Below are 12,573 nucleotides of genomic sequence, written 5' to 3' on the forward strand. Positions count from 1 at the left end.
GGCCTAACACAGTGCTTCACACAGAGTAGAGACTTAATCCATATTGAATTGGAATTTGTAGCCCCTCTTCCTTCAGGTTGCTGATAAATAAGTTAAAAATGGCCAATCTCATCACAAGTCCCAAAGGGAAACACTGTTTACAGTTGCCTATCCAGAGAAATGCAAGTGAGAAATTATCCCTAGCCTTGTTTCCTCTCTAGAAGCCATTTCCCTGTGACCAAAAAAACCCCAAACTGCTTCTAGCTGCACTCTCTGATTAAACCCCCTCTGCCCCCCCCCCCAATAACTGGTCTGCTCTCAGTAACTCATGAAATGGCGACGTTTAATGAGAACCCTTCTTCCCTCGCCCACCCCTCCCCTGTATACATACATCTATAAAAAATTCAAATACAGCAAGTCACCACTGGGTTTGACTAGGATGAATGGGGCATTAAATACTTTGGGGAGGGGCCAGGTGAGGGAGGGCCATACAAAACAGGAGCTGGGAAGTCCTGGGGCCTGGGGAGACTGAAAAAGCACGTGTGGGAATTTGGGACTGGAGGAGAATGGGTGAGTTCTTAGGAATTTCTAATCCAACTGAGGCAAAGGCCCTGGAGGAGTCAGCAGAAGGAATTAAAGCCAGAGGGGGGCACTTGGGCCAGAGGTATGGGGAAAGTTGCTGGCATTAGGGGGTGTTTGAGGCCCCCTTACCCCCTACCCAAGTCCTCTGGGGCCCCCTATGAGGAGGCTGGGGGAGGTGACCCAGATGAAGGAGAAGGGGTATGTCTTTGGTGGGTGGGTTAGCTGTATGGTTCTCTCTCTTGCCTACAGGGGAGGGGGTGGAGGTCCCTCTTAAGTAGCTTGTCCCCTGTCAAGGATATGGGAGCCTCCAACTCAGGAAGATTGAGGGGGATGAAGGAGGTTGAGAGGTCAGGGAGCAAGGGGTTTGAGTGACCAGGATCTCAGGGACACAACCTGAGGGCTGGAGAGGAGGCAGAAAACCAGAGAGCCAAGGGGGGCTACAGGCTGCAGGGCCACAGGAGGGGAGAATGGTGGTGGGTCACTGGGACGAAGGCTGTAGACTGGGGGCAGGAGGCTGGAGGAGGGGAGTCAGGGGCCAGGGTTGTCTCTATAAAGTGAAGCTGGAGACAATGTGAAACGTCCTCCTGACCGTGTGCAAAATAGAAAAACGAGAATCCCAACAGTATCTTTTTTTTCTTTTGGTTTTTTTCCTGTTTTTTTTTTTTTTTTTGGTGTGTGTGTGTGTGTGTGTGTGTGTGTGTGTGTGTGATTTTTTTTTTTTGTGAGCCTTTGCTGCTGTTCATTTCTGTTTTCAACATTTTCTTCCACAGGAATGCAAAGAGGGACTCTGGGAAAAGAGAAGGGAGGTGGTTAGCTCGGCTTAGTTCAGCTTGTCAGATCGCCACTTTCTCCAGGCCCTGCCCTGCCCCAAGGGCCTGTGGTCCTTCTGGGAGCCCAACCCCGGCTCCTCGTATCCTCAGCCTCCCCTTCCCCATGATATGACCATGTCTTCTATCTTTCCCACAGCCTCCTCCCCCCACCCAGGACTGTTCCTTTGGGTGCTGAGCAAAAGGACCCAGCTGTTAATGAGAAAGAATACAGCTTATTTGCATATGATCTGTGTGTAATATATTTCATTATGAAAAGCACGGAAATAAGCTGAAAGTCCTCCAACTCCCCAGCGTCCTGACCTGGCCCCTAGTCAGGGTCCCAATTGCCCTCTCTACCAGTGTATCCCCCACCACTCCCCCTGCAGCCCCCAGGTCTGCTTCTACACTACTGCTTTCCCTCCTCACCTTGGTCCCACTCAGAACCCCATGCTCCTCATCAACCCAGACTCACTAAATAAAGAGGCCAGTGGCTGCTATGGTGGTCACTGTCACAGTCACGGTCACAGTCAGCAGGAGGCCGGTTGAGGAGCCCACACCATCCCCAACCTCTCCGGGATCACAGATCTTCGTGGTGGGAGGGGGGACGAAGGATGTGGTGGTGGTGGTGGTGGTCTCTGGGGGGAAGGGAAAAAACTCAGAGGGTCTGAGGCTTATGAGGCTGGGGAGGGGATCCCCATGAATTCTTCACCCTAACCAGAGTAGGGGAAGAGGTGGGAAAAGTTATTCATTTCTAAATTAAATACTCTGTCCTCAATCTGTGAACCCTGGAGAACTGGGGACTGCACCTCCCTTCCAGATACAGACAATGGGAGTGGGGGGAGGGCAGGAGGAGGGGAGAGGAAGGGCAATTCTCTGACAAAAGGGTGCTGAATGAGATAAGAACTACCAAGAGGAAATAGAGGTTTTTTTACAACAGAAATGTGTACAGAGGAACATAGGGATAGACAGGGAGACAGAGCAAAAAGCAATGATAGTTTGCATTTATATGGTGCATCAAAATTCACAAAGCACTTTCTTCATAAAAACTCAGGAAGGTAAGTGATGTATTAGTATCTCCATTTTACAGATGAGGAAACTGAGACTTAGAGCTGTTAAATGACTTGATCAGGGTTGTCCAGATGGTAAGTGATAGGACTGAACCTCAAACCCAGAATTCTGATTCCAAGAGCAGTGTATACTGCTCTATAGATAGGTAGAAAGCTGGCTAGCTAGACAGATAGACAGACAGGTAGATACAAAGAAATAATAGACACTAAGACTCCCTATGGGAATAATGAAAGGACAAGGTGTAGTGGGATAGGTGGAGACAGGGGTATTAGGAGCAGAATAGGGGGGAGATTTTGTTGTCAAGGAGGAAGGCTGGAAGCTCGACAAAAGGAGACAGGACAGAGATGGAGATGTGAGAAAGTCCCAGCATGAGTACAGTGGGTGTTGAGAATGAGTGGGGGTGGGGAAAGACCCCAGGATTCTAACCTGGAGCCTGAGCCTCTGTTGTAAGGTATCTGGGCTCCTCAGTCCAAGGAGTGGCATGGGCAGCCACACTCCAGTCACTCCACGTCCCAATCTCGTTGTCCTTTGCAGCCACCTGAATGATGTATTCCTTCCCGGCATATGCATCAGTGATGGTGTGTGTAGTGCCATCGGACAGCTCAACCTGAGGAAAGCATTTAGGACATGCCTACTATGTTGCAGGTACTGTTCTGTGCCCTGAGACCAGACTCATAAATGAGTCTGCTCTCAATGAGCTAATATTCTATTGGGAAAGAAGAAAGACAAATACAGGAGTGTAAGGGGGATGGGATGAAGAAAGGGGGGTCCAAGAGATCAGGTGAACCGAGGGCAAGAGTATTTTGAGGTCAGGGGTATGCTCTAGTCACAAGAGCTTAGATTTACATCTGCTTCAACAACTTCATTTTGCACATGTGGAAACCGGGCTTGGAGTTCGCTTGTGTCTGAGGTAGGATTCTAACCCAGGTCTTACTGAGTCTGGATCCAACCTATTTGGCAACACTCTCCTTGCTTTTCTAGATTAGAAAGTATCTGAACCCCATCCCCAGATACAGATCCTTTTCTGTTTCCCAACACTTCCCAATTCTTTATACTTTCTTCCAAGAGTCACCCTTCCCACACACATATCACAGGCCCCAGTTGGTCCCCTCCCCATTTCCCTGGCATAAACTCTCAATCCCAACCTCTGACTGTACCCCCAATTTTTTTATCCTGGCTTTCTGGAAAGAAAAGGGAACCATCCCCTAGTAAAGTTATGCATCCACCTAATTCCAATGGTAATCAGACCCCTAAACCCCAACTCTAAAGCCCCTCCTGACTCTCAAAGGAGAGTGGATGGAAGAATGTGTGTCATCATACATACTTCATTCCCACAGGATAGGACTCAGACCTCCTGTTCTGGTTGGTCCCCAAGACCACCCTCTCAGAATTTGGGCCAGGCACTCATTGCTCCTCTGGGTCATCCTCTTAGGAGACCTCCCAGATATTCCCTTCCATAGTCTCTCCATCTACTCCTCTCCCTGCCACCAGCTGCCTCCCTCTGTCTCCATGCCCTTTCCCTTTTTACAGCCTGTTAATTTTATGGCCTGCCGTGCCCGGCCGGACGCCGGCCCTTACCAGGGTTTCCTCTCCGGCCACCCAAAGCCCCCATCGTCTCTCATTACAGACCTTTACAGTCATTAGCGCCATGGAGGGGGGCCATTTACAAGGGAGCCTTTGGCGGGAGCAGAATCTGGCTGCTTTTCAGGGGGGAGGGTTGGGCTACCACCACCCACTAACCTCACTGCACCCTCCTGCCTGCCCAGCCCCCACTCATTCCAGGCCCCTTTCTGCTTCATCTCAGCGTCACTTACTTCCTCATTAACCTGCCGATGGGATGGCTATAAAGAAGCTTATAAATGTGAAGGGGCAGAGGAAGCTGAGCCCATGTCCCTGCTCTGAGCCAGCCACTGCCTTCCCTCCCTTTCCCCTGGCTGCAGTCCTGCAGGGCTCAGACAACACTGGCCAAGGAGTCTGCAAAATGCACTTACAGTGGTCGTTAGGGGGACAGGAAAGGGAAGGAAGAAGAGAAAGAGGTGCCTGGGATTCCTTCCTCTGCCCTACCTTAACTTGCAAACTTAACCCAATATTTTGATCGCTGTGCGTGCTAGTTTTGCACCAGGGAGGGAAAGGCTACACATCTTTCTTTGTATCTCCATTACTTAGCACAGTTGCTGATGCATAGTAAGAAATGTTTGTTAACCGACTTAATGGCCAAACATCATTTGGGGCAGGACCCCAAGGGAATTTAGGCAAGATCCTTGGAGGGACAGGATCTCTGTTGTGACCAGCTCCCTTCTGACCTTCATCAGACTCATCACCATCAACAAGCACCTACTATGTGCCAGGCACTGGGCTAAACAGTACGGATACAAAAACTGTCCCTGCCCTCAAGAAAGCTCACCATCTAACGGGGGAGACAACACAGAAAACAAGTAGGGAAATGATTTATACAGAGTATACAGAAGCCAATCTCGGCACTAGCAGTGGGGGAAGTGGGAAATGCCTTATAAAAGTTGGGATTTGAGCTGAATCTTGAAGGAAGCCAGGGAAGTCAAGAAGTGAGGATGGGGGACAGCCACAGAGACAGTCAGGAGATGGAGTGCGGCATCTTAAAAAAAAAAAAAAAAGACCACCAATGTCACTGGATCATAGATTATGCGGAGGGGCGTAAAGCCTAAGAAGGCTGTAAAGATAGGAAGGGATCAGATTGTAAGGGTGTTAAAGTGCAAATAGAGGTTTATCTATTTGATCCTCAAGGCAATTGGGAGCAAATTGAATGGGGCAGGGTGTGTGTGATTGATGTGACACTAGACCTTTGCTTAAGAGAAGTCTCTTCAGCAGCAGAGTGGAGGATGGACTAGGGTGGAGGGGAGACTTTGACAGGTTACCCAGGGTTAGGTACAGACCCTCAGTCCCTCCCTCTGACCACACCTGATCCCCTTCTCCAGTCTTGACCACATGGTCAGGGTGAAACATTCTAAAGATTTGTACAGAATGCCAAAGGCTACAAAATTACCGATCACCTAGTCCAGCCTCCAAGCCCCACTAAGGAGGAATGTCCTTTAGTATATTACAAAGATTTACAGCATTTAAAACCCATGCCAGTCTTGTTCCAACCTATCTTATACACTCCTCCCATGTGTGGTCTTTCCTCAGGTGTGGAATGGTCTCTTTCCCCACTTGTATGCCTTGGAACTCCTAGTCCTCCTTCAAGGCACGGCTCAGGTACATTTTCTGATTCCCTCACTTGTTAGTGCTGCACTCTATCTCACCTCACCTTGAAATCATTTTGTTATTCATTTTTTATTTTGTTTTTTGCCAGTCTGTGCACACTTTATCACTTCCTCCCCACAGGGGTAAGTCAGATAAGCATTTTTATGGCATCTACTCTATGCCTGGCACTTTACAAATATTCACTTCATCCTCACAACAATTCAGGGAGATAGGAACTAATTATTTTCCCTTCTTTACAACTGAGGAAATTGAGGCAAACAGAGATTATGTGAGTTGTCTAGGATCATACAGTTAGTGAGTGTCTGGGACTGGATTTGAACTCAGGTCTTACTGACTCCAGCTCTAGTACTCTATCCACTGCACCACCTAGCTGCCTCAGTAGAACAAAAGATCCCTAAGGGCAGGAGATGTTTCATTTTTATCTTTGTCCTGCCAGCACCCTGTGCTTATACAACTAAAATGAAGTAAATTGAAATGAAATGTTTTAGCCACTCTGAGACAGGGAAATGGCATTTTGACGCAGGCATTTTTTAAAAGCCACTCTGATTGTTATACTGAGCTGAACTTGTCTCTGTAACGTTCACTCATTGCTGATAATTTTGCCCTCTAGGACCAAGGTAAAAAGACAAGAGAGTATGTTCTTTCAAATGGTCAGCCCTTCAAATACTTGAATATAATTATCATTCCCCTCCCTGAGTCATCTTTCCTCTAGGCTAAAGATCCCAAGCTTCCTCAACAATTCCTCATATAACATGATCTGGAGTCTAAGCATCATTGGGTGAATTTCATGTTAACATTGAGGGGTGAGAGTGTGTTTGTGTTTGTGTGATCCAGCATATATCTCTGTATAGTCACTTGCTGTGAGAGTTTCTAATGTGTGGTGGGGAGGATCAGCGTCTGGCCCAGAGTCCAGATGATATAGCAGGACATTTCTCTCTCTTTTAGTCAGGAACGTAAGTTGGGAATTTCTCCCACTTGGGGGGAGAAATGAGGACCATGTTTCTCTGTTCATAGGAGCAAGTCATAACCCCCTGAGTTCAGGTGGGCAGGATCAGAGCCACTCCTGAGACAGTGTAGCACAGGAAAGGGAGGGGGAAAAGCTCTCCATTCTGAGTCTGGGATTTCCTCTGATCTCACAGAATCATGAAATCTCAGAAATACAAGGGGACTCAGAATTGGAGGTCATCTGGTCCAACTTACACCTGAGTGGAATTCACTATATTCCATTTCCCAAATTATCCCCCTATCCAACCTCAGTTGAGAAACCCAGGAATACATTTTGTAATGTGCTTTACAAAATCCATGTTACAGAAGATGGCTCTCAATTTCTGGTACCAGTAAAGGTTCTTTTTGACTCGAGGTAAATCACTTGTCCCCTTCTCCATCTCCTTCTAGCATGCCTATATTTAGGTCTCCAGATGTGACCCTTAAGCAAATTCAATGTGCCCCAAACTAATCTCATCACCTTTCCCTCCAATCTTATTAGAACTGTGCCTCTTTTTAAACTCCCTCCCCCATTCCCCCTGCCCACACTCACACATTTGGAGGAGAGCTAAGGTCTCTTCCAGCTCTAACATGCCCTGAGACCTGTGAGAACCCAAACTGGAATCCCACTCTGCCACTTACCCCCACAGATCACCTTTACTCTGATTGCTCACTGACATGACCTCTGGAACCCGAGAGGATTAGACCAGTACCATTTAAGGTCTCTTTCAGCTCTAAAGTTCCATAATCCTGTAACAAGGTTAGGTTTTCAAAATAGGTGTTACAATCCTAAAACCAGAGTGGAAGACCCTGGGAATACTTCCCCAAGCTCAGAGACTCCTACACATTGGAGAGGTCTTTAATTCTATCTGATCACAGGGAAAGTAGAGTTATTACTGAGGCAACCAGTCATTCAGTCTCCTTAGTTGAACAGGAGAGGATGGGGAGTGGGGAGGAAGGGCAAAATCAAATAAAGAGATTCTAACCTCTTGCTCATACACAGTCTCCCTGGCCCTAAGTGCTCCTGGGTCCTTGCACCTTGAACAAGAACATAACTGGGCTCAAAAAGATTAGTGTGTTGGGCCAGAACGGAAGGCTGAGCTAGGAAACAAGCCAGAAGCTTCCATTCTCCCTCCATCTTTAAATGCCCCCTCTTCAGACAGGTGCTCTCCCCTCAAAGCCTCATCTTTCTCTGCTCTCAGGGATGAAAGTCTGACAGGGTCTCAAGCCCATTAGCAACATGAGCCCTCACTCCCCTTCCTTTGGTGTGGGAGTATCAGTTGTTCTGGAAAGCCCTGGGAATTGGAATGGGGACATAGGACATAGGAAGGTAGAGCTCTGGTTCAGTTCCCACCTCCTCCCAAAATTCCAAGGGACTTTCCCAAGAAAAAGACTGAGTTTTACCTTCAGTCCAGGGGCTGTATCTATCCTGACTGACAGTATCTCTGCTTCATCTACCCTTCTTTGTTACACCTCAATTGCATCTTGATGCTTTCCCATAGGACAATCAGAAATGGACCAGTGACCAGCCCAGGGAAGCAGGGGGGCATGTGCACAAGTTATCCTGCCTACAGAGGCAACTAAGTGGTACAGTGGAGTTGGGAAGATGAATTCAAACGCAGCTTCAAATACCTTATAACGGTGTGACCCTGAGCAAGTAGTAAAATGAAGATAATAATAGCCCCTTCCTCCCAGGGTTGTTGGGAGGATGAAATGGATAATATTTATAAAGCACTTAGCATAGCGTATGGCACATTGAGGCCCTTAATAAATGTTTCCTTCCTTTCTCCCTTCTTTCTTACCTCTCTCCATCACTTACTTCTTTCTCTATGGTCCCAGGTGAGAACAGAGGAAAATCTAACTCTTAGTGAAAGAGGTGAAAACTATCCTGGAGAGAACCCAATGCGATAGAAAACTGGAATCTACAGTGGGGGTTGTGGGCAGCCTCAGGACAAGCTGGCAGCTTTGCTATAGCCATCCCCATAAGTCTCCCAATCTCCTTCTCCTCCTAAGCAACTTAGGAAAGAGTAGCAAACAGCCAGGCAGAGACACCAAAGGGAGTGACAGAGGCGGGGTGAGAGTAGGGGTGGGTACATAGACTGAAGAAGGAAAGGACAGGAAAGGAAACTCCAAAGAAGCTCAAATTTGAGACAAGCAGTTGTTGAAGGCCAGGGCTCAGTGGAAAGGGCAGTCTGTGGGATTCTATTTGGAGAGATTCCATCTCGTCTGGGGGCAGGGGGCTGGAGGGAAGGATCCCTCAGTGTCTCTTCTAGGGTTTGGGGATGACACATAGGACAACATAGATCTGGCATCTTGAATCCACCTTCTCTGTTCTGCAAGACAACAGATCAGTCATCCCTTTGGAGACGCCTTTCTGTCAAATCAATTTGGGCACATGCACACAAGCATTAATGAGACCAATTCGTGCGCTCCTACATGGATATCCACACATACACAGTGTTTAACATTTCATAGTGTTAGCCACATACTATTTTGTTTCATGTGCATACACAGACCACTATGAACATGTATCTGCACATACTTGATGTGTCTACTCAGGGTACATGCACAGCTCATGGACATCACCACATGAATACAGGTATGTGTAATGCATGTACACACTTGCAAGCCAGAGCCCTTCTGCTGTATGTGTGTGTGTGTGTGTGTGTGTACGTGTGTGCAGAGCATGTGGACACCATCGAGTGTGTGCGTGTCCGTTCTGTGTGCTTGCGCTCGGTGGCTGCCCCGTCTGTAGCTCGTTAACGGGCGGGGAGGTAAAGGGGAGGGGGCTCATGAAACCAGAACCAGATTATTAGCGATGCATTAGGGGACGGCGGCCTGCCAGGCAAGGACTCCATTAGGGGAACATCTGAGTGAGTTAGCCAGACTAGCCGTAAACCTGGGGGTAGGGGGACTGAGAAGGGCCCCAGGATCGAGTTACATACTTAAAAGCCAGAGGAGCAAGGGGGATAGCCGGCGGGCGGTGCTCTCTGCTGAGGAGACGGAGCACAGGCCCCAGCCAAAAGAGAAGAAAGGCACAGGGGTCCAGGTCTGAACCCCCAGGTGCCAGGGGGACCAGAGCTTGACAGGACTGGCCTTTTTCGAGGAACTTCAGGGACCAGGGACATCACTATAAGAGGAGAGGGAGTTGATGAACCCAAAGACTCCGCCCCCAAACTAGTTTTATTTATTTCGTATTATTTATGAACATGGTGTTTACAACGAACAAAATGTAAGCCCCTTGAGGGCAAGGGATTATTTGTTTTTTGGTTTTGTATCCCCAGAACCTAGCATAATGCCTGACACTTAGTAGATGTTTTATCAATAAATGCTTCTGGAATGGACTTTAATGAATCTGTCCCCCTCATATCAGCCCGCCATGACTAAAATGCTTCCAGCACTATCCTCTCCAAGCCTTGGTTTCTTCATCTATAGAATAAAGAGGTGGGACTAGATGAGACTCAATGATAGCACAAGATAAATTAAATTGCAGCCAATCTCTGATGGGCGGGGGCTCCAGTGTCCCTGGCCTCAGGCCGTAGCCAAGTCTTTGAATGAGCATAACTGACCGATTCAAGACGACTGTCCCCTAAATCTGATCCAACACTAGCCCCTAATCCCAGTCACAGAATAATCCTTAATCCTGGCCACTGACTGACTTCAAGCCATAGCTACAAACTGAGTTCGAACCCTGCCACAAATAGATCATCAAGCCTATCTATGGACTAACACCCCGCACCTCCCCACTTGTCCTCCCTGCCAACCCGGCCACAGACTTCAGCTGTAGATTGTCCCATCTATTCTATAGTCATCACATAAGCTTGTGCCGTAAATCTCAAAGGGGATCAGAAAATAATGTGCGCATCTCAGAGCAGTTCATCCCTACTGATGGACGCAGTTCAGAAACCAGGCCCTGCTGCTGACAGGTCAGGACTATATCTTTTATCTGTCCCCTTTCTTCCACTCACACAACAGTTAACCTAGTTACCTAGACTACTGCATCAGCCTCCTGACCGTTTTCCCTAGCTCCAGTCCCTCCATCACCTCACAGTAGTCAGTTGGATATGCCTAAGACATAGATGTGACCATGCCACTCTCCTGCTCAAGGAATTTCAGCAATGTCCTATGGTCTCTAAGATAGGAACACAAAGTCAGCTGCCCAGGAAGAGGGAGTCTTTCCCAATCGGCCTCTGGCCTACCTTTCCAGGCTGTTTTGATACCATCATACCTCACAAAATTCATGCTCTGGACAAGTTACTGTTCTTGACTTTCCTGGGGCATGAAATTCAAGCTCTTACCTCCATATCTTTGTACAAACTATTTCCCATTCCCAGAATGTTTTCCCTCCTCACCTCAGCCTCTTAGAAAGCCTAGTCCCCTTGGAGACTCAGCTCAATTTGCCCCCTCCTATCTGACTCCCCACTCTGCCACCATCCCTCCAAAATTACTTTTCATTTTGTATTTACTTATGTGTATAATGCTGTTTTTACCCAATAGAATGTAAATCTCTTCAGGGCTAACATTTATTTTTTTGCTTTGTAGTATGTTGGCACATAGTAGTTGCTTAATAAATAAATGTTCGTTGAATTGACTTGAATGATCCTGTTCCCCTCATATGAGCCTACCATGACCAAGGCCCTTCTAGCAGGTACCTTACGACATATACACACTCTTTCTACAACATACACCCTCAATGTCTCTTTCACATCCTAAGCACATCTTCTAGATGAACCATACATACTGTATATACTCCCCACCTGTGTTATCTGCATGCCTTAATCATGTCCTATGGACTCTGCATGTATATACACATACACACACACACACACACACACAATGCATACTTGTATCCTGAACACATCAATGGAGATCCCAAATCCCTAGCCTTGGCAACCTCATTTAGCATCCCTTCCCTGACCCTCTACCCACAACTGTACCAATGCTGAATTGTTCTCCTTGGGAATATTTTTCCTAGGTCTTCAATATGAGAACTTATAGGGGAAATCAAAAGCACTTAATTCTTCCTATCACCTTGAGATCCCCTCATTTTCATTTCTAACCTTTCTAATAGGCTCAACCTACCCTCATCCCTGCACTAATATGGTACCACCATCCAAATCCAGCTAGAAATTCCCTTTTCACAGTAAAACTTTCCAAATTCACTCCAGTCCCCTCAGATCATCCCTTTACACACATTCTGTGCAGCTATCCATAAATTTGTCCCCATTCACATTCTGTAAGTGTCCCTCAGCCTTAATCCCGTGAGTACCTATTTTTCTCTCAGACTGGGTTCCCTTGAAGGGTAAGTCCACATTCAGACCCAGGGTTTGCAGGACAGGGCACAAGTAGCAGGGTTATTTCTCCCACATCAGGACAGAAGATTCCCAAAGTGGAAGATCAATTCTTTCCCTTAAAGGAGAGATTCCCAGAAGCCTAGTCTTACCCCTCACTTCAGACAAGGATCAACTAAGGGCTTCTGCCCCTCACATCAAGGGACACCCAAAAATAGGTTTATATCCCCTTCAGACCAAGGGTTTTCCAAAGACTGAACTTTGTCTTTTCCTCAAACTAAGAAGTGACTCTTCAAATAAAGAGATGTTTCTTCCTCAGATGAGGGTTCTGTAAGGGTGGGGGCCAGGAAGGGAAAGCTGGATGACCTAGAAATGCCTGGAGCAAGATTTGCACTCAGGATCTCAGGGTGTGACAGAACCAGTGCTCCGAGCCACTTAAATTCCTTTCCATCTGAGTGAGTTTTTCTCATGACAAAATATGGAAAAACAATTCCCCTTTTCCCTGGAATAAGGGATTAGGGAAGAACGTCTTTCTTTTCTCTTGTGTCGTGTGTGTGTGTGTGTGTGTGTGTGTGTGTGTGTGTGTTTTCTCTGCTGTTTCCCCAGGACTAGATATGATGTCG

At 47.2% G+C, this 12,573-nt stretch overlaps 1 protein-coding gene across 4 annotated transcripts in view; it reads right to left on the reverse strand.

The window, feature by feature from the left end:
- Window positions 1-305: 305 nt before the first annotated feature.
- CNTFR (ciliary neurotrophic factor receptor) overlaps window positions 306-12,573 on the reverse strand; it is a 94,506-nt gene continuing 82,238 nt past the window's right edge. For all 4 annotated transcript variants that reach the window (XM_072606296.1, XM_072606287.1, XM_072606278.1 and 1 more), the window contains 3 exons: window positions 2,865-3,045; window positions 1,843-2,005; window positions 306-1,348 (listed from right to left, as the gene is read on the reverse strand). In XM_072606296.1, coding sequence (XP_072462397.1) covers window position 1,348; window positions 1,843-2,005; window positions 2,865-3,045 — 345 coding nt within the window. In that variant the 3' untranslated portion in view covers window positions 306-1,347. The remainder of the gene's footprint in view (window positions 1,349-1,842; window positions 2,006-2,864; window positions 3,046-12,573) is intronic.

The sequence above is a fragment of the Notamacropus eugenii genome, chromosome 1, assembly GCF_028372415.1.
Source record: "Notamacropus eugenii isolate mMacEug1 chromosome 1, mMacEug1.pri_v2, whole genome shotgun sequence".
Lineage (NCBI taxonomy): Eukaryota > Metazoa > Chordata > Mammalia > Diprotodontia > Macropodidae > Notamacropus > Notamacropus eugenii.